The sequence below is a fragment of the Ctenocephalides felis genome, unplaced genomic scaffold, assembly GCF_003426905.1.
Source record: "Ctenocephalides felis isolate EL2017-DRISC unplaced genomic scaffold, ASM342690v1 CF-g0.4_SCAFFOLD_01886, whole genome shotgun sequence".
Lineage (NCBI taxonomy): Eukaryota > Metazoa > Arthropoda > Insecta > Siphonaptera > Pulicidae > Ctenocephalides > Ctenocephalides felis.
Genome location: NW_020538040.1, coordinates 87,875,475 through 87,901,989, shown reverse-complemented (window position 1 = coordinate 87,901,989; position 26,515 = coordinate 87,875,475). Strand labels below are relative to the sequence as shown.

The following is a 26,515-nucleotide window of genomic DNA, read 5'->3' as shown; positions in this document are numbered from 1 at the left end:
CGCAGGTTAACGGTTAAATATTATAAATCTTGGTACGGAAACCACAGAAAAAGAATAATATTTTATAATTATTATTAAAATCTTTATAAAATATCTGACAATCTGATGAGCATATGTATAATTATCATTTTTGAGCGCCAAACAGCATTTTTATATTTTCCCCTATATCTCCGAAACCGCCCAAAAATTTAGTCAGTTGTTCATTCAAATCGGCCGTTCAAAAACTGAATTGTCATTTTTGACACTTTTTGTCCCGTATCTTCGAAACGGTTGAACCTGCCTTTGCCAAAGCAAATCAACACTACGTTCAAATCCGTTAAATCGTGTTATCAGAAGGTCGACAGAAAATTGTATCCAAGCATACATACATATTGCATACAAAATATAAACTCGCGCGCGCACACACACATACCTCAATTTATTCTAATGTAGTTGGAGTAAAATGAACCAACTAAACATTTGAAATTTCAAAAAATAAGATAATACTAATTAAAAAGTATATTATGTTAAAAAGAAAAAAGTTATTTCAACTTTCCTGATGAATATTTAGGTATAATCTTTGTAGAAATGTGCCCAAAAAATTTGTATTTGAAATAGAGTAGGTAATGAAACTTCTAAAATTCCCTTATAAATGAAAATGAGACATTGAATGTGTTTGGCGCCAAGGGCGTAAAGGGCAGATGACAAAAAAATATAGAATTTAGATATTTAATTTAGAATTTAGTTTTTTTTTCAATTTAGAAAAATAGTAAAAAAAACTTAACTGGATAAAGCATTTTTGTTCAGATTTTTATTTATCTGTATAATACAGCAACGCGTGATCGGATATATATATATATATATATATATATATATATATATATATATATATATTATACGCTGTATATATATCGAACATATATGCTCCATTTTAATGGTGAGTTAAAGCGACAAACATTTTTTTTTTTTCAAAATAAATTTCCGACTTGATTTTGCGGCATATTTAATATGTAATTTCTCGTAATAATTGTGGTAAATAAACCACGAAACAATTGATATAACACTCTGTAAACTTTAACACAAATCAGTAATATATATTTGTATTGATTCAAACCATGCTAGTACATTTTGTAGTTGAAGTAGTTTAAAAATGAGAATTATATCGGCTTTTTGAAATAAAAAAGGTTAATTTTATTAATATATAACTTGGAAAACGCACTTTTAATAGTAAAAAAATGATCTTTGCTAATAATATAATGTTCTTAATCTTTAAAAATCGTTCCTTTAATCTTTAAAGATCGTTTTTCAATCTTTAGAGCTCGTAAGAAAAGAGCGCTGCAAATTTGACTTTCAAACAGTTAACTTATGTGAAAAACGTATTTGATATTTAATCATTCTGGTGATATTTCTGGAACAAATAAAATTCATTCTTTGGAAAAGCTACTCAATAAAAAAAGAGCACCCGAATCGATAAATAACGATTTGATTATCTGACAATGTAAGTCTTATAAAAGCTATCATGAATCATCATTACCATACTGCGCTGTAAGTTGAATTTTCGAATTTGAACGTAACTAATATAGCAATAAATATTTCCAGTAATTATTTTGTTCTTAAGATATCAACAACAAGTACATAGAAATCTAGTGCGCACGACAAACAAATATGAATAGGAGTGTTTAATTCACAGCAAACATAGAGAAATATGTGAGTGTGCTATTAATTTTGTTTATCGTACGTGTACTTACTAATAATGGTAAACAAATTGTGCAATTAGTAAGTAATGTTTTGTGTAATGATATAAAAGTACGATAAGCCAATATTGGAATAATATTGATAAGAACTCAGTTATAGCTTACTTATTTATACCACTGGATAATTTATTTTCCATTGTTTCTTTTCTTATCGAAAATTTCGTATTGTAAATAAGCTTCAAAATTTCTAATAAGAAAAGTATATAGAAAATTATGAATATAATTTTTCTACAATGCAACAATTTATTGTTTTATTTTTAGTTTTACGACTTCGCAAATTATATGTGTCCATTCATTCATTTTTCACCTTAACAAATCACAGTCTCAAAGTGAAACATTTTACTCTATGTGGATTTATGAAATAATTTATATATATATATATATATATATATATATATATATATGGCATCTTAGGTATCAGAAAAAAAAAGCAGTAGCTAGATCCTCCCCCCACGAAGTAATGCCTAACGGCGGTTCCGTGGGGAAAAGCGGAGGTTTTAGTCAGTATTAACATTGTTGAGTCCAGATATCCAGACAACTTGCGTCTGTTGAATACGTAAAAGTATTTCCTTCGCTATACAAAAAAACACACACATACATTATGCCAAAATATTCAGAAACCATTGAAACGTAAAGATATATAAAAATTTTCATTATCGTTTTTTTGCTATTACTAGAACTTACCGTACTTCCCGTAGTTAAAAATATATATTTTACCACTGTGCACATACTCACACCATTGATTAATAATGTTTCATATGTTATATTAGGATACAAAATTGTAAGTGTTTATTTTATCTTATTATTATTATCATTATTATTGTTTTTCTATGCAATTTCTTACATATTATTTATTTAGTTTTAATTTTTATAGTTAAATTGATTCCCACTGAATGAAGGCTAAAATGCTAGCCGAAACGTATGGATTTTAAATAAATTTCTCAAAACTCTCATACTATTTTTTATTTATGTAATGCCCGACTTTTAAACTCAAAATAATATATATATATATATATATATAATAACCAATATATAAAAACCATATATAACATATTCTATATATGCATGGATTTGTTTTTTTTTTAAAAAAAATCATCAACAAATTCACAAGTGGCCCTTCTCCTTTTCACTGCATGCTAAATTTTTTATCATATGTATTCATCATCAATTTTGTCATTTGATTTGATTCTCATACCGTCTATACCTAAAAAATTATTAGTTTCCCTGGCTTTTCATGGATCTAAAATATGTAAGTAGAAAATAAATCTAAATTATGATCGTGAAATATTTGCAAATCTAAAAAGACTTGAATCTGATACATAATACCACAAATTATGAAGAATAAAGTGAAATCTCAGCTGAAAAGTAACCGTAAATGATTGTGAGTAAAAGTGTAACTGATATTAAAAAATAATGTAGGAGTTATAGTCTCTTTACGCTCATATTCAACTTATGTATCACGTCTTAAACACGTACCTTTTCATTTTAAAGTGAAGAAAATAATCATTTTATTCACGAATGATTCTAAAATATTCTGCTCCTAAAAGAATGCAATCGAATTTAACCGTTTTGATTTCACTACAATTCATAGTTTGCCCAAATATCGCCTATCTGTGCGATACAGGGCTTTTTTTCGTCAGAATTGTGGACTTCAAGTAAAACTTTATTATTCGATTTTATGTAATGCTTTTTTACTATGATATTATATTATATCTTATATTTTTCGATCTATATGTTTTTTCGCTTTCGAGCCTTGTATAAAATTCAAATCAATAATTAATTTGAAAAAAAAGCACTCGTTCGATTGTCTTAATTTATATATTATTTAATTAATTAATTAATTAATATTATAATTAATTATAATTAATATTATATATAATATAATTTTTTTAAGTAATCTATTATAATTATAATCTTCTCGAAAATCCGGAACAAAAGATCTAAATCCGGGACAAATATTGCTTTTGGAAAAGCCCAGGACACCGGGCGGAATTCCGGAAATGTCCCAGCCAAAGCTGGGACACCTTAATTACTAGTGTTTTAGACGAACAATTTGCTTTTAGACACATACACCTTTCCAAAATTATTTTTGAAATATTTATTTCATTAAAAAGTTGATAATTTCAATTACATGTAAGTATTACCTACAGTTACAGGTACCTACTTCCAACTGTCCGATTTAGGCCAATTATGCACTGTTTTGTTGCTATTTTAAAATGAACTAAACTGAATAATACCCATCTATGATAAGTCCTTCCCTTTATTAGCAATAATATCTAGTAATTAATTTTTCCCTTGATACTATTTTTTATTGCTAAAAGAATTTGGACGTGCAAACAAAAGATGAATCTCTGAAAAGTAGCAAGTCCGGATAGCATGGCGATCGTCCGAGCGCCCTTATATGAGAACTCCACTTTTTTATGGTGAATTCTTGCTGTTTCTGGTTATTCGCTACATGTAAACGGTGCAGTTATGAGAGTAGGTATCAGAAATAAGTGTGTAGCTAAGTGTGTAGAAACAATTCATCACGTGCCAGTCCCACCAAATTTACATCAGAATCTTCTTCGTTAATCCTGGTTAGTCCACGCAGGAAAATCATATGTCATCAATTTTTCATCTCCATTTATAATCCATATGTAAAGGCCAATACTATGTTGACAGAAATTCGTTTTTTTTTTGTAACTTCGTGTAAATAGTATAAAGCTTCAAAATTTATGGTCGGTGTGAAATCGTGCAATTTATATCTCCATTTCTCTGATTTTGTGTACTTTCGTGTTCCTGAACATTTTGGCATATCTTAGAAAAAATGGATGTGCGTGTGTAGTGTGTGTATGTATTGTAGTGGTATTCACCCTTTACAATAGTTATAAATAATATTATAAATTCGATATAACAACCAATATGAAAGACGCAATACGTTGTTGGCTTACAGCTCATAGATTGTATCAGAGATAAGAATGACGCATGGCCGTTGCAACATTGTATGGAAGTCAGTAACGGTTTTGTAGGGTTTTGCGTCTAAAGTAAATAGGAGTGAGTCATTTTAACGTATATTTCTGGAAGAATGATTACGTCACCATCGGAGATTATAAAAAGTCGGAAGACAGGAGAATATGTGTTCATTCTCAGTTCAGTTGCCAAATAGTTCACATCACTCTTATCTTAAAATATCAATTGTGTATTAAGTGTAACCAAGTAATGAATTAAATAAATATTAATAAAAGTCTTCAGATGTTTGATTAAATATTCCACAGTGGTAAAGTTTATGATAGCAGCAGAAGAACCTAATTTTAATTGTTGACATCGTTGGTACGCAACATAATTGTTGGTGACGGCCTCAACATAACTTGTTGGCAGCCAGGGTGTACAACAGTATGTATGTATATATACAATTTTTCGTCCACGTTTTCGGGAGCACGGATCAACCATTTGATTGATTCACAAAACATTAGATTCCTACTGATGGGTAGACGTGAATGGGATAATGTGGCGGTAAAAGAAACACAATGATTAGCCCTTTTATTAACTTCCCGAAGGAGAAGTTTATGTTTTCATCAAAAAATCCGATTCGCTAATTTTATGTTTTCTCGACGTTTCAAGCCATTCTGAATCAAATGAGACCAAATTTGGAAAAAGTATGTGTGTGTGTGTATGTGTGTGTGTGCGTGTATGTGAACAGATTTTTTGCCGTAAATCGACGTTTTCTCAAAAACGGCTGGACCGATTTCAAAAATTTGAAAGCCATTCGATGTATCTCGATGAGGACTATTATTTGTCAGTGCGACGATCGGCCAAGCCGTTTCTTTATAAACCGCAGAAAAGTGAAAAATTTTTCGTTTACGTTTTAGCCCGCAATCCTGAATCGATTTTGAAAATTCAAAAACCGTTCGAAAGATATTGATTGGGAATCGTGCTGATTAGTTTTTGGTAGAGATCGGCCGGGCCGTTTTCTTGTAATAAAGTTTTAAAAAAAAAATTCGACGATTTTTATGATTATTTTTTTGGCGGTAGATACCATAGTCTTCTAGATCATACTAAAATATTACGGCCCTACGACAACCGTTTAGCTTTAAAAATTCGTCAAAGTTTGCAAAAATTAGTATGGTCTTTTTAGCATTTGTCAAAATTAGAACTTTCATCGACGTTTGCTCAAAAACGCCTGAACCGATTTCAAACATTTGAAAACCATTTGATGTATCTCTAAGAGGATTATCGTTTCTTAGTTTTCTTAGCTAGGACGCATGGAGGCATGGGTAAAGTAAAAAGACAGGTACGGGAAAATTCGACCAACGCCGAAGCTGGCAACATGGGTTTTCTCTTTACTTGGCATCTCAGGTAAAAGAATCTGAAGAGAGTTGGCGGTCCTCATATTATGCATACTCGATTTCATACATCGCCCGCTCTATAATAATATATTACAACTTCTCTAATATAATTTACACTTGTACAGAACCAATACTTGTATCTTCAATGTTTCGTACTCGCAAGTCTAAAAGTTGTTAAGTCTACAAGAATTCGTTGTTTATAGTTCGAGTACACAATTATAAAAATGAGTACAGATTAAAATAAATATTATCCATGTTCAGGTTTCAAAAACTTATCGCAGCAATGGGTTGTGTTCCTAATTGCAGTCGTCAAGAATGCAAAACTAATAAGATGTAAACATGTTTATTCAATAGCGGAATGATGAAGTTATTGTTATTAAGTTCTCTTATCAAAGGAAGCCAACAAATTTTATCGCATAGTGGAAAATGATAAACAAACAAAATGTTTGAGGTTCTTTTCCGTCTTAGTTGGTTCATAAAGTTTGTTTTAATTAATGTTGAAATGACGCAATATACGTTATTATTGTTATTGTTATTATAATAATTATTATATAATTGAGTCACAATGTTAGAGAATTATAGAAATCAATTATAAAACCAATAATCAGTGCTGATATAATTATAGATATACTTATTGTTAATAAATTATCGATATAATTATTGTTATAAGCTTGTCAATTTAATCTACTATAATTTTTGAAAATTTTGAATGCTGATGTATTACTTTATGAATATTTCAACATAGAGTACGACAGGAAATGTGGTTTTTGTATATACGAGATTTTTCTTATAAAATTGCAAAATATAGATTAGAACATTTGGATTTTTTATCTTTTATACTTCTGTCTCAATAATGATGCTAGAATTAAAGAGGATGCTTGCCGAAATTAAATGTTCCGAATAAACGAAAAATGTAAAGTAGTAAGCATTTCTTTTTCACACGATTTGGATCTTTTTTTTTCAAACGTTTTATTCGAAGCATGCTAAGTTTTATGGACATTGAACTGATAAAGTAATTGCTGCAGTAGTATTATTTATAAATAATTAGAGAATTAAAATGGTTCTACTTATGATACATTAGGACGTTCTGGTCAAGTATTATCGAATGCAAATATAATTTATAAACCGCTATTAAACAAAACGGTATCTAGTCTTCGAGAAGTGGATTTTGCAACTAATTTAGATGATTTGCGTAGTCCAGTGGCGTCAGAAGGAATTTTTTTATGGGTGGGCTCGTATTTTTTTTATACAGCCAGGGCGGGCTTGATCTTGTTTTTTTTTAGATATTTGAAAAATTGTTTTGAAATTATATAATTCCAGTAATACACTATCTTTATTTTTATTATCTGTTATTATTATATATGAATATGACTACGGCGTAGTCATAATTTTTCTTATTTATAATCCTTTCTTGATTAAAAATAAGGAAGGTTTTTAGCACTCTTGATCAGGAAAATTCCACGGACTATTATATATATTATTTGTATTTCACGTCACTAAAGGAACACAATTAGTAAACCATATTATTAAATATCATTATTTTTATATATTTAGAATTTCATTATAACTATAATCTTATATATAAAAATGGATCGCAAAATGTGTTGGTAAGCGCATAACTCAACAACGCCTGGACCAATTTGGCCAATTCTTCATTTAAAATGTTTGTTCATGTCCAAGGATGGTTTTTACGGCGAGAAAAAATCGAATAATTGCCGGGAAAACCCTAAGAACAGCCCTTTTCTTTTTTAACCGAGTAGGCAACGAAATTTGTAGAAAAAACAATAATCTATGTCATGGCATTTTGTGTAGTTTTTGATAATCTAATTTTTGATATATTTATATAAACATATAAATATCTTTCTATTAATTAACGAGCTATATTGGCAGGCAAAACATTGATGTAAATGAATAAAATTTCAAAATTCAAGAACAAATTGTAGGCGAATAGTTGATTCGGCAACTAACCAACACGATCCACCGGAGTTTTTAAACTCGCTGGATTTGCTAGGATTATCACCTCACAATCTTCAATTAAAGGTTGGATCGGCAATTATAATATTGCGAAATATCGACCAACCGCGCCTTTAACTGAAAACTTAAAAAAACTACCAAACAACTATACTGTAAGGATATAGTATAAAGCAGAAGATTTTCTCGCACCGTGCATCCCAATGATTCCGACTGATGTGCCATTTGAGATTAAACGACTACAGTTTCCAGTGCGTTTATGGTATCATTAAGTGTTTGTGGTATTAGTTTGGAAAACCCATGTTTTTCACATGGAAAATTGTATGTTGTCTGTTCCTGTATTGGAAAACCATCAGATTTGTTTGTCTATGCGCCAGGTAATCAAACAAAAAACATCGTTTATCACAAAGCACTACAATAAAGATTGAACTGATTTTTGAATTATGATTTACATGATTAAAATTACTTACTTTTAAATGCTTATAGTATTTTATTTAATTATTTTTAATTCACACCGAATTATTACCAGGGTGACGGTTTTGTCCAGGATAATTTTTTGCAAAGAATAGAAAAAAGGTAGGAACAAAACATCGCCACATTACAAATTTTTTTGACAGGACGAAGTCTGTCGGGTCGGCTAGTAGTATAATACAAATTTTCAAATCTACGTTTGTTTCACTATACTAATCGAATTGATATGTTACGATACCCACTAAGAAATTTTTGATGTCAAATTTTCAATACTAGATTTATTACTATTGTACTACAATTTTCCTTTTACAGTACTGTGGCTCAATTCTCGACATCGTAACTTTACATTTCATTATATGTATGAACGTTAATATTTACGCTATATATACATACACTATGCGAAAAAATAATATGCGAATTATAATATAAAATGTCATTTAACAGAGATATGTTTAATTAATCATTTTTAACTTCCCGTAGGGTAGTTATAGTAATAGGCCAAAAATCGAAAATGAAAATTTTTGCATATCTTCACGTTTTGAAGGTTTCTGAACATTTTGGTATACCTCAGAAAAAATTGATGTGTGTGTGTGTGTTTTGTAAGTCCGCATTTTTTCGTCCACGTTTTCCGGCGCACGGATCAAGCGATTTGGATGATCTAAAAAACATTCAATTTGTAATGATTGGGAGAAGAGGTGAATAGTTTTTGACAAAGGCAGGTGTAGCCATTTCGAAGATACAAAGCTAAATGTGCAAAAATGGCAGTTTTTGAGAGAACTAAGCGTCCGATTTGAATGATTCAAAAAACTTTTTGCTTGTTTTAACAAAATAATTGCTTCAAAAAAAATATTTTTTGTATATCGAAAATAATTCAGATTTTTATTCTGACTAAAATTCTAATATACTTTAAACAAATAATTTCACCTTTGCAATTCAGTTTATATAATTCTTATAAATGTTAGACAATGTTACAATATTTGTAATAATCTATTTGAAAACATTCAATATTTCTCGAACATTTCGTTACGGTACGGGAAGTTCTAGCAATTTGCCTTAAGGCACGATGCCATACATCATTAGTTAAAATAATTTTTAAGTTGTACACTTTCATTTAATTACTGCTAAATGATAGCGATTTATTGATGTATCAACCTACAAATGAATAAAGGATTTCAATTGAACTATAATATAAAAAGAAAATCGACATAAAATATTTTCATTTATATTGCATACATAGTGCATATTTGAAAATTGAAATTCAAAAAAAAATCATTCTCCAGGACAATATGAAACGATATTATTTCACGGTAAAAACTTCAGATGTTACTATAACTATCCTCAGTGGCGTAACTATAGGGTGGCGTGGGTGGCAAAATGCCACGGGCCCCCGGCCTAAGGGGGCCCCGACCCAGGAAACCGTGGACTCGGAAATACATTTTTACATTGTACATAAATTTTATTTCCTTGAAATTATTCAATCAAGCTTGCATCGAACTAACTTTCGACCGAATATTTAGTTAGTTAAAACCAAAGGAGTCGCCGCCGCACAGCGAAAGTATAGTGTTTTATCGTTTATGCGAGAGCATAAAAGATTTTTTTAGCGAAGAGCTGCGATATATATAATAATTAATATTTTATCGACTTTTAAGATAAAAATCGAACACCCATCTTTTCTCAATATCAGTAGCGTGCCTTCGCGGGGCCTCGTATCAAAATTTGTTTGGGGGCCCCCTTAAGAAGAAATTTTTTATCACAAAATATAAAAATACATAAAATTAGAAGAATAGTTATTTATCATTCTAATTATTTGTCTATCTAATTTTCTATAATTTTCCGAGCTTTTCATAAATGATCCAAATATTCTCTCCTTATCTTTTTTTGAAAAACTGAATTATTAAATGATCTTTAGATTTTCTAAAGTTTCTAGAAACAATAGTGACATTTCTGTCTTAAAATTTTTACGTAATTTTTTTTAGTTTTAATTTTGAATATCGTCGTATTCGTGAAGCACATACAAAGTTTTAAAATCGTTTTCAAATATTTTGCAAAAGTAATAAATTCTTTTAAAGCATTAGCTTATAAGTTGAAGTTGAGTACCTCTTGATAACAGAAGGAAATGCTAATTACGTCTAAGTTATTTAATTTTTTATAAATCACTGTTTTGCTTTAGAGTTTTCATCAACTTCTGCTTACACTCGTTGGGCCCCCCTGGCCCGGGGCCCCGTATTTTTGATACGGCTTCTGCTCAATATTCAAAGAATACATTACTGTTATAGTTATGTATTAATATTAAATATTGATTATTTTTGGGCTTTGGGAATTCATATTCAAGATAATGAAAGTTTGTTCAAAGTGAATATATTTCATCGAGTATTAGAATTATTATCAAACAAATTACATCTTGTTTCTTACGATGGATTAATATATTCCAAATTTCAGTATTTTGCTACAATAGAAGTTTTCAATGATAGTGATCAATTAAATAAAAGCTCTATAATTTGTTTAGATAAAAAGATATAAAAAATTCAGAATAAACAAATTTTAAAATTAGTATTTATTAGATCAACACCATAAAAAAAAACTTTTGTTCAGATTCTGAACCATTTGTTAGGAATTAGGAAATTCTTCGGAATAGACACTTTTACGCAACTGAAAGCAGTAAGAAAATATTTCATTTACTAAATAGCTTATTGAAGTTAACATTTTATTTTTATTTTATTTTGAATATGTGCAGGGTTAACTATTGTTTCTTTAAGAAAAAGCTAGATGATAAATGTCTTCATCTTCGTTAAAAAAATCGTTCAAAAGATATTGAAACGGACTGGATTGCCGAGAAAATGAATTCTTTTCAACACTGTTTTCAATCAGGGGTATTATTTAACTTTCCGAAGGAGAAGTTTGTTTTCATCAAAAAATCTGATGCACTATATTTATGTTTTCTCGACGTTTCAAGCCATTCTGAATCGAATGAGACCAAATTTGGAAAAAGTATGTATGTGTTTGTGTGCGTGCGTGTGTGTGTACAGATTTTTTGCCGTAAATCAACGTTTTCTCAAAAACGGCTGGACCGATTTCAAAAATTTAAAAGCCATTCGATGAATCTCGAAGAGGACTAGCGTTTCTGAGTTTTGTGCTACGATAGGCCGGGCCATTACATTGTAAATCGCAGAAAAGTTTAAAAAATGTGTCCACGTTTTAGCCCGCAATTCTGAATCGATTTTGAAAATTTAAAAACCGTTCGATAGATATTGGTTGGGAATCGTGCTGACTAGTTTTTGGTAAAGATCGGCCGGGCCGTTTTCTTGTAATAAAGTTTTTTAAAAAAATTCGACGATTTTTATGATTTTTTTTTGACGGCAGATATTATAGTCTACAAGATCATACTAAAATATTACGGACCTACGACAAGTTGTTTAATTTTAAAAATTCTTCAAAGTTTGCAAAAATTAGTATTCTTTTGGCATTTGTCAAAATTATACCTTTGATCGACGTTTTTTCAAAAACGCCTGAACAGTTTTCAGAAATTTAAAAGCTTTTAGAGAATACTCCGAGAGTTAAGGTGTTCGTTCGTTTTCAATTGTGTATAATAAATCCACTCGGAATACTTTCAATTGCTTATAAATTAATTTATATTTTATTAATCAAGTCGATTATTTACACATATCGGAAGTTCATGTAACTTGCCTCAAGGCAAAATACCAATACCAACTAGTTAAATCATAAATTTTCATGAATCACTACCTAATCAATAAAATTAATTACAGTAAAAAAGAAATTGTTAATGGGAGATTATGTAATAATTAAATTTAAGAAAGTGGTATTTGTTTTAATTTTTTATTAAAAAAATACGTTTTTTAATTTCCATTTATTCTAACGTTGAAAATATTTACCAATATTTCAAATATATACCAAGTTTTATGTATTTTTTGTTATTTTAATATAATTACAAGTAAATTATAATTATGCCTTTAAATCAATACTTTACTTTTCTACCTTTTGTATAATTTCATAATTTAAAAAAGCACTAAAATATAAATTAGTCGAAGTTGATTTGCTTGTGATAAAATTTATTAAAAATTGTTTTAGCCAGTAGTAAAATAGCGTGTAAATGAACGTTTATCAAACAAAATTAGATAAATTAAAAATTGAGTACCACGATGGGGCCCCATCGGAAGACTTTGCCACGGGCCCCGGAAGGTCTAGTTACGCCACTGACTATCCTGATCAAAAATAATAATAAAAGCCAACCCTTTTTGTCTTTTTGGGGCACGAATTTTCATGCAAAGCGTCTTCTGTTCGTAGCTGTTTTTTTGTTGAACTAAAGGCTTGCTGACTGAATGAATATGACTACGCAAATCATCTAAACTAGCTGCAAAATCCACTTCTCAAAGACTATAAATCGTTTTGTTTAATAGCGGTTTGTAAATTATATTTGCATTCAATAATTCATGATCAGAACGTTCTAATGTATCACAAGTAGAACCATTTCAATTCTCTAATTAATTATAAATAATGCTATTGCAGCAAACTGATTATATTGATAGTTTTAGGGCACACCGATAGAAAAAATTTTCAATCTCTATTAGAGTACAATTGAAATATATCACAGTCAACAATAAAACTGATGCAATTTTAGCACAATTGAAAAATGAAATCCAAATACCATAAACAACGCTTAACAACCACCTAGCTAATGATGAGCTAGGTGGTTGAATATTGGTAAGTAATATAAATAATGACTTTATCATACAATAATATTACTTTCACTCATCAATTTGACACAATTTCCCAAATAATTATACCAATAACTGAGAAAATTTTTGAACAAATTTCGACAGTTGGTTATTTGATATATGTTATGTGCTGATATGATTATAAGTGTATGATATATATTGGGATGCTTAATGGAACATTTCACTCAAAGATGCATCTAATGCAGCTCAACAATCAATCATGAAAGATACGACCGCAATTTTCCATCTTGATAACTAGATGTAACAAAATCGCATTTTTGTTTAGATATTTATTTATATGTAATAACACTGCAATGCGTGATTGGATATCAAAATCCCATAAGCGTATTTTTATAATAATGAAAAATCTTTAATGAAAAATCAATATTCCTGTACATTTTGCGAAAAGTGATGAAGATAGAGCAAGACTTGGTTTTGGTTATTCCCTGTTATCAATATATTTTTTGCAAATCTAACCAATTGTCTTATAACAAAAAACAGCATCAAAGAGATCAAATTTGTTATGACAATGACTTGATAACAATTTAAAAAAATCATCAAAATTGTAATTGTAATGTACAGTTTGTAATATATGTATATCTTAAAATCTTTGTATATTAATAAATGTTATCTTTCTGGTATGCGTTCAAAGAACATGAATTCATATATAATCGGTAGAATGTATCTAAATACTAAATTAAAGTTTAAATACTAAAAGTTAACTATTTTTATATTTTGCAACAGCAATCGATGATAAAAGTTATTAGCTGATTATGCGAATACTGACCATAATATGCACGTCATTTCAAATGCAAATAATCAAATGAAACAACTTTCTCAATTACACATCTTGTAATGGAAAACTAATGTATTTATTGCTACACTTAATTCTAAATATAATAAAATTAAATTGCAGCAAGAATCTCCAAAATTATGTATGTATATAAAACAAAATTTTAAGAAGCAACAAATTTTGCCATCTCTATAAATAGGAATTAATACAGAAGTTTATTAATTTTCTCAAAAATGATTAGATATCAACAATTATCTGCAGAACTTAAATAAAATACTAGGCCCTTAAATTCCCGAAAATTCCAATTTTCAAGTAAAATTATTAGAAATATGAAAATATATTTGAGCCAAATTGAAAAAAAATATGTAAAAGCTTTATGAAGCTATTAATGTTTTTAAAATTTCCTAGATCAATCACAGTACTTCTCATTTTCAATCAAAACGCTAATATTGATATAATATAACTCACAATAAAACATGCACAATAATTTAACTATATGAAGAAAATTTTGTATCTTTAAAAATAATAAATCGTTCAATAATTATTTACGAAGACTCGGTAGATCTTTACAAAAAACGAATCTGCATGAATTCCCAACTGATATCATTCATTCATTCATTATCAAACGATTATTAAATTTTCCAAATTGGCTTAGGATTTTTTGCGAAAACGTGAACAAAAAAATTGCAGTTTTTCTGCAAAATTTAAAAAACAGCTCGGCGCGTCTCTTAAAATTAATTAACAATAGCTCTTTTTATCAAATCGCGTTTAAATTTATGAAATCGATTCAGCCGTTTTTGGAAAAACATACATTGGTCAAGATTTGACCAGGGCTTTTTCTATTTAACCAGGGACCCACCCTTCAGGGTAGGGAGTATAAATGTATGAATATAAATACCTATAACCTATAATAACTGAGGAACTAGCAAAAGTAACAAGAGGAGATGGTTGTAGATTCAAGATCAATATATATATCGTAAACTAAATAATGGTTTTATTCACTTATCTTATGGTGATGGTATACGAGGTGTGTTCAAAAAGTACCCGGAATTTTTAAATTTCGCGGGTCTGGAGTGTCTGATTGTCAAATTTTTTTTTTTATTGTGTTGGTATACATGCCCCTAAAGTATGATGAAATTGTCAGCTATATTCACTGTTTACTTTGTCTGTGGTAGTCGCTAAGGTTCGACGTGTTTTTCTGAGCTCGGCGATTTTTACAATGGAAGAATTGAAAAGTCAAAGAATTTGTATTAAATTTTGCGTAAAAAATGAAATAAAGTGTAACAAAGTGTGTGAAATGTTACAAAAAGCCTATGGTGAGTCTGCTATGAAAAAAACAAGTGTTTACGAGTGGTATAAGCGTTTCCAAGATGGCCGCGAAGACGTTGAAGATGACGAACGCTCCGGTCGACCCAGCACGTCAACAAACGATGAAAATGTGAAAGAAGTGGAAAAAATGGTTATGAATGATCGCCGAATCACAATTAGAGAAGTTGCTGATGAAGTTGGCATATCAATTGGCTCATGTCATAACATTTTTTCAAATGTTTTGGGCATGAAACGAGTGGCAGCAAAATTCATTCTAAAACTGCTAAATTTTGACCAAAAAAGCAATCGCATGAACATCGCTCAAGAGCTGTTAAATGACGTCAACAACGATCCAAGTTTGCTTGAAAGGGTCATAACTGGTGATGAAACATGGGTGTACGGTTATGATGTCGAAACCAAAGCCCAATCGTCCCAATGGAAGAGCCCAGGTGAGCCAAGACCGAAAAAAGCACGTCAAGTTCGATCGAATGTCAAGGTTTTGCTTACTGTTTTCTTTGATTATAACGGCATAGTGCATCAAGAGTTCTTACCACAAGGTCGTACGGTTAATAAGGAGTATTACCTTGAAGTGATGCGACGTTTGCGTGAAGCAATCCGAAAAAAACGCTCCGATTTATGGAAAAACAATTCATGGCTGTTGCACCACGATAACGCACCTGCTCACTCGTCGTTGCTTGTTCGTAATTTTTTGGCCAAAAACAATACCGTAGTCATGCCCCAACCTCCATATTCACCAGATATGGCTCCGTGTGACTTTTTCCTATTCCCAAAGTTGAAGAGACCCATGAAAGGACGGCGGTTTTCCTCGATTGAAGAAATAAAGGCCGAATCGCTGAGAGTGCTCAAGGACATATCAAAAAGTGAATATCAAGGGTGCTTCGAAAATTGGAAAAAACGCTGGCATAAGTGTATTATATCTGGGGGGGACTACTTTGAAGGGGACCACATTAATGTAGACGAATAAATAAATATTTTTTTGAAAAAACGAAAATTCCGGGTACTTTTTGAACAGACCTCGTATTTATAATTTACAGTCCGTGTAATATCTAATTAATCCTAGTGAAAGGTGAAAATTTGGTTTACATACTTTTTACCAATTTTGATGTCAAATAATATAAGATGACTTGAAACGCAGAGAAAACAAAATAATAACTAGTTGGTATTGGTATTTTGCCTTTATGCAAGTTACATGAACTTCCCGATATGTGCAATTAATCGACTTAATCAATAAAAAATAAATTAATTTATCAGTGATTAAAAGTATTCCGAGTGGATTTATTACACTTAATTGAAAGCAAACGAACACGATAACTCTGAGTATTTTCTATAAGCAAATTTTCAAAAACCAACAATTTTTATTATTGAACCAGTTTCCGTAGGTCTTTAATAATTTAGTAAGTTCATTAAGACCAAGAAAATCGTCTAATTTATATTTTAACAAACGTCAAAAAAACTACTCATTTTCTCAAACTTTGATAAATTTTTAAAATTAAACTACTTGTCGTAAGGCCGTAATATTTCAATAAGTTTTATAAGACCATGATATATATCATCAAAAAAAGTTTCATAAAAATCGGCTCAATTTTTTTTTTAACAACGAATTACAAGAAAACGGCTCGGTAGATTTTTATCTAAAACTAATCAGTATCATTCCCAACATCTTTCGAACAGTTTTTGATTTTTCAAAATCAATTCGGTAGTATGAGCTTAAATGTGGACGAAAAGTTTAACACTTCCAAATTACAAAGAAACGGCTTGGCAGATCGTTGCACAAAACTGACGAATGATAGTCCTCATTGAGATACAGATAATGGCTTTTAAATTTCTGAAATCGGTCCAGGCATTTTTGAAATCAAAGGTCTAATTTTGACAAATGCCAAAAAACGATATTAATTTTTGCAAACTTTGACGAATTTTTAAAGCTAAACGAGTTGTCGTAGGACCGTAATATTTTAGTATGATCTACAAGACTATGGTATCTACCGTCAAAAAAAAATCATGAAAATCGTCGAAATTTTTTTTTCTTAACACTTCATTACAAGAAAACGGCCCGGCCGATCTTTAGCAAAAACTAATCAGCACGATTCCATATAAATCCGATAAAACATAAACTTCTCCTTCGGAAAGTAAATAAATCGTACATTACTTATAAACCAAATGCGTACAAGTTGCTAATTAAGAAAAGTACGATAAGTTGTCAATAAAGCAAAATACAGTCATTCTGGCAAAAATATCCTTCTCTTTCGGAAAGGTAACTAGAGAAACAAATTTAATTTTTCAATCAATAGTAGAAATATATCGCATGCAAAAGTTATTGATTATATTATTATGTAAGATCAGACATAAAATAGACAATGACAAATATTTTTCTCATCAAAGAATTTAATAATCTCTAATACATTAATATAAATAATAATAATATCACATAAAACTTATTAAAAGAGACTCATGTATGAAGCTTTGATAATTTAAAATTAAAATTTTTGCTTTTCTCCACGTTTTGAAGGTTTCTGTACATTTTGGCATACCTCAGACAAAGTGAGTGTGTGTGTGTGTTTTGTGTGTCCGCATTTGTTCGTTCACGTTTTCGGGCGCACCAATCAACCGATTTGAATGGTTCAAAAAACATTCGATTCCTATTGATAGAGAGATGTGCTGATTAGTTTTTGATGATCCAAAAAACATTCAATTTATAATGACGAGGAAAAGTAGCGATTGTTTTTGACAAAAGCAGGTCCAGTCGTTTCGGAGATACCGAGCAAAATGTGAAAAAAATGGCAGTTTTCGAGAGAACTAAGCATTCAGTTTGAATGATTCAAAAAACTTTCTGCTTGTGTTAACGAAACGATTGCTCTTGAAAAAAATTTATTTAATTTTCAAAAAATATTTCTTTTTGAATAACAAAAATAATTTGGATTTTAATTTTAACTCTGGCTAAAGTTCCAAAAATCACTTATATACTTCAAATGAATAATTTTAACTTCGCTATTCAGTTTATATAATTCTTATAAATATTAAACAATGTTCTTTATTTTAAATTTGATTGATTGAGATTTCTGTAAACATATATAAGTTACAGTATTTATAATAATCGATTTGAAAACATTTAATTTTCCTAGAATATTTCTTTACGGTACAGGAAGTTCCAGCAGTTTTGCCTTAAGGCACGATGCCATACACCACTAGTTTTACAATACGTTTTACTAAGTTAAGTACTATAACTAGTTGTAATTTTTACTGGAAAAACTAACATCGCGCGGTTTAAAATGCATATTCAAATTAACGTTTTTATTTTATATAGAGTAAATGATTGAAATTGTCAAAACATGAAAATGATGTTTGATATCATTGCTTTTAAAGCAACGTTTTGGGGAAAACCGTTACAATCGTTCTGGAGTTACTATGAAAAATGAGTTGGAAACTAGTAGGGCGCATGGCATCGTGCCTTAAGGCAAATTGCTGGAACTTCCCGTACCAAAAATTATTATTTTTTTAAATAATTAAAATTTTTGAAAAAAAATTACTCTGAAAAATTAGATTTTTGAGAAACTATAAATTTTTGACAAAAATTTACTTTTTTTTTTGTAAAAAAGACTTTGAAGAAAAGTGTATTTTGAAATATTTTGGAAATTCTTAACTTTTTTCAAAGCAATCGTACTCCTTTAACAGCATAGAGACGAAATATCGAAGCGCGTAAGCCCCTCGCCGCCGTCTAACGGATAAGTATTGGTACGGAACCCATAGGAATGTAAACAAAATTTATTCCTATTGTTAAAATCTCTATAAAATATCTGATAATTTGACGTGCGTATGTCTAATGATCATTTTTGACCGCCAGATGATCTCCGAAACCGCTAGACCTGCCTTCATAAAAATTTGATCAGTTCTTCATCTTGTTAATATAAGTAAAATGTTTTTTAAAATATTCAAATCGGACGCTCCGTTCTCTTAAAAACGGAGTTACTGTTTTTGGCACTTTTTGCCCCATATCTTCGGAACGGCTAGACCTGCCTTCGCCAAAAACTAATCAGCACGTCTCCTTATCAATATGAATCGAATATTATTTGAATTATTCAAATCGCTTCATCCGTGTTCCCGAAATCGTCGACGAAAATTTGTATCCGAACACACATACACACACGCACACACATACATCCATTTTTTCTAGGGTATGCCAAAATATTCAGAAACCTCTGAAACGTAAAGATATATAAAAATTTTCATTTTTGATTTTTTTGCGATTACTATAACTTACCCTACGGGAAGTTAATAAGTTTTGGAGTAAAAACAAAAAATCTATATAAACAAACCTGGATCATTTTCAACCAAGTGATCAATAATATTAGTCCCATTAACCAAAGGCCTATTAACAAATACCATAGTTCTTTTGGCTCTTCTTCAAAATCACTGCTATAAATATTTTTTTTCCTGGCTCAGCTAATTACTTCAGACCATTACTAGAAAGACTAGCCCTTCTACTGTTTGAAAAGAACATTTTTCATATGTATCTCATATAAACCGGATTAATTCGATAATTCGACGATTCCACTATTCCACGATTCTAACCATATTTTGAAGAATCGCCTGACTGAAATAAAAAGCGCTAAACCCAAACACCGCTGATCAAAGCAGCTCTAAGCAAGGTCTGTATATTATTAAAATTTATTTGCCATAATAAATCTTAAAATTAAGAATTGCTCATTAATAACAAACAAAACTGGTATTGGTCGGTATATAGATTCCTAGTATCATATATACTAAACTTTCAGTATCAATTTCATTCAGTATACTCAAATTTCAGAGTATTTAATAATTATTATTTTTGCAAGCCGGCGCAGGTATCCGAATTAAAATTAGCTGATAAGCGACGGCAATACGGCATCCACTGTTTATTGTGGATCTTTTTTCATTAAGACAATAGGACGATGGCGGGGAGACCCAAAAATTTAAACATCCTGAAGTATGCACGAATTATTCACTGTAATCGTATATTTGCACTCGATAGAACGCGACCAAACTGTAAACATCTATTTTACTTAGAACAGATTTAAACCGCGACATTAATATTGTGATAATAAAATAATAAGTGAAACTAAGTATGTCTGAAGAATTAATAGAAGCCGTAAAGAAGTTTGAAGTGTTATATAATTATAAGCATATTGATTACAAGGATTTAAACGTTCGAAATGCTGCATGGGAAGAAATCAGTAGTATAGTAAAAATGCCCGGTAAGTTTAATTCAAATATTATTATATAATACTGGAAAATCATTATATATTAATAGTAGTATATAATGTTAATAATAAAAATGAATTAACCACGTGAGATTGTGCGGTTACTTATTGTTCATACCATAACTGTTATATGAATATGAAACTCTGGTTCCATTAATCAGTATTTAGTTTCAATAATTATCCGTTACGAAATAATACGAAATAAAAAAAACATTAATATTTTATTGTTGAGAATTTGATATATACATTATAATAAGGTGACCATTCGTCCCGATTTGGCCGGGGCGGTACCTGAATTGTGCGAGGTTTTCGAAAAATGTAAATTTGAATTGAATTTTCGCAATTACTTGCTAAGAAAATTACAACTATTCATCAAATATCTGAAGAAGTTACAACGAGTATGCTTATGTGAAAATACGTTATGAATGAGAAAATTTCAGAATGCAACTTTCCAAACGTGCGTTAAAATAGCCGAGCTTTTTATTTTCAATTTTTCGAAAATGAGCAAAAATTATGAGAGCGGCCTTTTGAACTGCCTTGCACAAACGCTAATTTCGACTAAGTAAGTTAATTATTTAGTAATTGAACAGAATTTTATACAAGGCTTAAAAGCAAAAAAAAGTATGATTCCTACTAACAAGGTGACCATACATCCCGGATTGGCCGGGACAGTCCCGATTTTCCGCCTTGCGTCCCGGCTTTTTCTAAAAGCAATATTTGTCCCGGTTTTAGGTGTTTTGTCCCGGATTGTCCCGGATTTTTAAAAATGTTTTGATTGCCAATACGTTTTTAAATATATTTCAACTGCAAAATTTGATCCGAAAAACACACATTCTAATCCGTCCCGGATTTCATGCAAAAAAATATGGTCACCTTACTACTAAAAGTCAGTAAATCTGCATAAAAAATCAATTTGTTTAAAAAAAGTTTTTTATTGTATCTTTAAATAAATGAATAGTATTTGTTATTGAAACTATATTTAAGTATTTAACACAATACATCCCCCGCCTTCGTCCAGGATTATCATAACAACAATTTGCCGTCCCTGTTTTGGCCTAAAAAATATGGTCACCTTAATTATAAATATAAGAGCAAAACCAATGATATGTCAATGCCTAAATTTTTGGTTCATATGGAAGCTTTTTATTATTTTTAACTAAATTATTTAGTTATCATTTATAAAGTAATGTTTACGCAAATAAATTATTAAAAAATGTACACCGTTTTTAATTTAATAATTATTTATACTAAATAATAATTAATATTATCATATAGTTTTGCTTAAAAGTCTATTTTTCTGATTTGAATAAATGTCAATTTCATTATCAATTTGAGAGAAAAAATAATAATAACAACGGTAGCGAATTCTGTTTGATATCAATTTGCACATAGGCGTTTGCAAAAACATTATCGCGAATCTTATCAATATTTATTATTTCGAATTCAGAGACAATTTTAAATAACATTAAATATTAATGTTTGATATATAGACATGGAATAATATGGAGTCATAATTTCATTTATACAGTTCTTTCTATATCGATAAACTTACAGATAATCCAAAGAAATATTTACGTTTCAGATATTTATTTTTCTAATTTTAAATAATAGATTATAATATTTTGCTCTAGCGTAGAAGTTATAATAAACATTCAAAAGCTTTTTACACTGCATAGGTTTTATGTCTATAAAAAAATAAAATAAATAGTCAGTTGTCATAAAATGGTTAAATTAAAATAAAATGTATACACATAAAAAAGTAAAAATTGGCTATAAAATCTTCGCAATACCACCGAAGAAATTTATTACGATTTTGATATGTCGCGTGTAAAATTAATCTAATATTTTATTTAGTCAGTAAATAAACGATTTTTTATAGATTCTTGAATATGAACATTTTACAAAATAAAAAGGATATTTATTGATCATTTTTATTTTAGCAAAAACTTGTAAGGATAATTGGAAAAGATTGCGCAATGCTTATTCCAGTGCACTTAAAAGGAGAAGAACAAAGAGTGAAATTAACACTCCATGGAAATTTGAACAAGAAATTTCTTTTCTCAAAGATTATATGCAGATGAGAACAGAATATACAAATTTTAATCCAGGACCGTCCAGTTCTCAATCTGACCAACAAGAAGAATATTCATCGGATGATGACCAAAGCGACACAGCTGCTATAACTATTACGACTTTCGATTTATCAGATGGAATCAAATCTCCATCCGAATTTCAAGAAACTTACAACTTCGTTCAGCTACACGATGATCCAAGTCTCAAGAAATATAAAAATGATCCCGATTTAGATGACACTGATTATTTTTTTCTAACGATTAGCAAATCAGTAAAAAAGCTACCAATATTAGAACAGACAAGAATTAAACTAGATATACACAGAGATGTCTATAATTCAGGCATTCAACACATGAGTAGAAATGAAATCGATCTCGATGATTCTGATTCTGAGCTTCTAAACTTTCAATACAACTCACAGAACAATGCGCCGGTGACAAAGTTCTACGCGGAAATAGACGCGGAATTACAAGAACTAGTGCAAAATCCAGAATCTTTACTTTTGTAACAATGCGCTACAAGGAAGCCGTAGCCGTAATAAAAGATGTCATTTTTCACGAATTTTCAAAATACTTCAATCATTTAATTAATAATAAAATTATTGTCCAAATCAAATAAGATATCACTCACAGAGAATTTTTTATAATGAAGAAATCTAAGAATTTTTAAATGGGCAATAAAATTATTATTAATAATTATTAATTTCTTACTACATTATTAACCCTTTCCATTCGCAAATTGCGAGATTGATATGTATTTTGCCACCGGAGCGGCGGCATCCAAGTGGAAAGGGTTAATTTATGACACCAAGATATCATATTATTAACTTCCTGAACGGAAAGTTTGTTCACGGCAAAAAATCCGACTTATTATCCGACTAAAAATAGCTACAACAATTGAAAAATACAATCTATAAAACTTCTTAAAGACTAATGTTGATTAGTTTTTCGCGTTGATCGACCGCGCCATTTCTTTAGAATTAATAGAAAAATGCCAAAATATTCATGCAAAAAATTTCGCAAAAAATCCTGGACTGTTTTCAAAAAGATCGGCCTGGTCGATCGTAAATTTAGAGGTACATGGCATCGCGTCTTAAGGCAAATTGCTAGATGTAACTTCCCGTACTGAAAATAAAATTTTTGAGAAAAACTTTGCAAAAATTAGATTTTTAAGAACTTAGAAATTTTTCAAAAACATTAGCTTTTTTGAAAAATTAGATTTTTTTTATACTTTGAAATATTTTGAAAGCTTTGATTTTTTTTTTCAAAGCAATCGTGCTGCGTTAGCTGCGAAGAGACGAAAAAGGGAAGCGCGTAAGCGCTACGTCGCAGTCTCACGAATTAACATTGGTACAGAACCCATAGAAATGTAAACAAAATTTGTTCTCATCATTGATGCGACGCCAAATGGCATTTTTTTTATTTTTTATATGAATTTCCAAACTCGCTTCTCTGGCAGCTTTTGCCTCGTATCTACAAACGGTTGAACCTGCCCTGACCAAAAACTAATCAGCACGTTTTCACATCAATAGGAATCGAATATTTTTTGAATCATTCAAATGATTTCTCGAAATCGCGTACAAGAATTTGTGTCCGTACGTACATACATACATACATAATACACACACACGCACTCACACATAGATTCATTTTTTCTAAGATATGCTAAAATGTTCAGAAAACTTTAAAACGTAAAGATATACAAAAATCTTCATTTTCAATTTTTTTGCGATTACTATAATAATAGTTTTAAGCAAATTAAGATTGAAACTAATTTAATTTTAACTAAAATTAAAGTTAAAACTTTTTTAACATAGTTTTAACTTCCCGTAGAATAAGTACGATTTTTTTGCGATTACTATAATTATGGTTTCTAACAAATTAAACTCAAAACTAATTTATTTTTAATCAAAATTAAAATTAAATGTATTTTTTTAATACTATTTTTTTATTTTCTCGTGCGGGTTATTTTTGAGTTACGCCGTTGAAAATTTAATTTAATAGCTAAATATCTATTCTTAATAATTAAGTCGATGCAACTTGCCTTAAAGCAAACTGCCACATGTACTTAGTTAATGTTATGTTCATATTTTATGATATGATATTTATTGATTACGACAGTGTAGCATATAATTTAAAAATAATTATTGTTTGTATTGCAATACCACCTTTACAATCAACAAGATTAAAGTCGCAAATCAAAATGTATACCCTTAAAAATATAAAAATAGCTTTTATTTAACTATAATTAATACAATTACAGATATTATAAATTTGTTTAAAAGATAGTAATTCATTAAGAAAATCACACTGATTAGTTGCGAATGATAGCGTAAACTTCATTTTTTAAATACACCGTTGAAAATTTTATTTAAATAGCCAAATATCTATTCTTGATAATTATGTCGATGCAACTTGCCTTAAGGCAAAATGCCACTTATATCTTGTTAATGTTATGATCATATTTGATTATATATTTACTTATTACGACAGTGTAGCATATTAATGTCACGTCAAGTCAAAATGTATACCCTTAAAAACATAAAAACAGATTTATTTAAGTGCGTTCTTACATACTTTCTATCAAAAACAAACTTTTTCGAAAAATTAACAATAAAATCAATAAACCACCGCAAAACATGTGCCAAAGATTTCATAAGTCTTCTTTACTAAAGTTCATTTATTGAATAAATAATATTTATTATAACAATATTTATTAAATATGCATAACGTTTATTGTATAAAAAAATCACGTAATCTAATATATTTAAAGAAACTCTAATATATTTAAATATTTAGCTATGAATTTAATTTTAATTTTAATTTTAAACGTTTCAACATTAATATATAAAAAACCCTTTATTTTAATATTATTATAAGATTATTATTGGGAAAATTATTGTATTTTTTATTACAATAAACTTGCTAAAAAATAATATGTAGTTTATAAATAGTTCATGTAGCTTTTATATAATACTATAACGTAGCAAAGATTCTCTTTTCAAAGAAAAATAAAAAATGTATTTTAGTCAATTTTATGTACTATAGAGATAGATATAAGGAAATATAATTATACATAGGTTTCAAAAAAATCTCTTTAAACTCCGGTAAAACAGTTTTGGCAGATATACGGAAGAATCAATAAATAGATAACAAAAAAAACAACAAACAAAATTAATTGAAATTTAACCCCTTAACTTACAAATCGGGCACGCAAATTGGGCTATGCAAATCCGGCCAGATGCAAATGCCCGGTACTGTGATCGCAAGTATTACAAAAGATTTATTTATACAAAACTCTAAAATACTTTTAAATACTTTTAATTTTGTGATAAACAGTACACTGCGTGAGAAAATAGTCACGAACGCTGCGCCAGCCTGTACAATTTTGGCCTAACATTTTCGAATATAAAAATTGTAACTTAAGGGGCTAAATACGTATGCTGTTAATTCCATTTTAATACGATTAATAATTGCAAGAGTTTACAAAAAAATGTGTTTTACCATAGCCCAAATATTTATAAAGCATCATATTGAACTTTATTCTATATACTCTCAAAATTTTACGTCAAACAGACCACATTCCAGTTCGACTGGGTGTCGGAGCAATGATATTCACTGCAACATGGATGAGCTACATGATGAGAGTAAATATGTCGATAAATATTATTGCCATGGTGCAGCCTAGTACAAATGGGGAAGGAACACGGACGCGTCCAGAGTGTGCTAACTACACGATGGCCCAGGAACAAACATCATTCCTCAACAAAACATACGACACGCACGAAGATAAACTTCCGGATGTAAGTAAAAATAACAGCAATGCATGCTATTTCTTTACTAATAAAAATATT

The 26,515-nt window shown here is 29.8% G+C and overlaps 1 protein-coding gene across 1 annotated transcript in view; it reads left to right on the top strand.

The window, feature by feature from the left end:
• The window catches only part of LOC113378610 (sialin), a 45,164-nt gene that overhangs the window by 10,075 nt on the left and 8,574 nt on the right, over positions 1 to 26,515 (top strand). Inside the window, exon 2 of the mRNA XM_026619156.1 lies at positions 26,238 to 26,464. Coding sequence (XP_026474941.1) covers positions 26,238 to 26,464 — 227 coding nt within the window. The remainder of the gene's footprint in view (positions 1 to 26,237; positions 26,465 to 26,515) is intronic.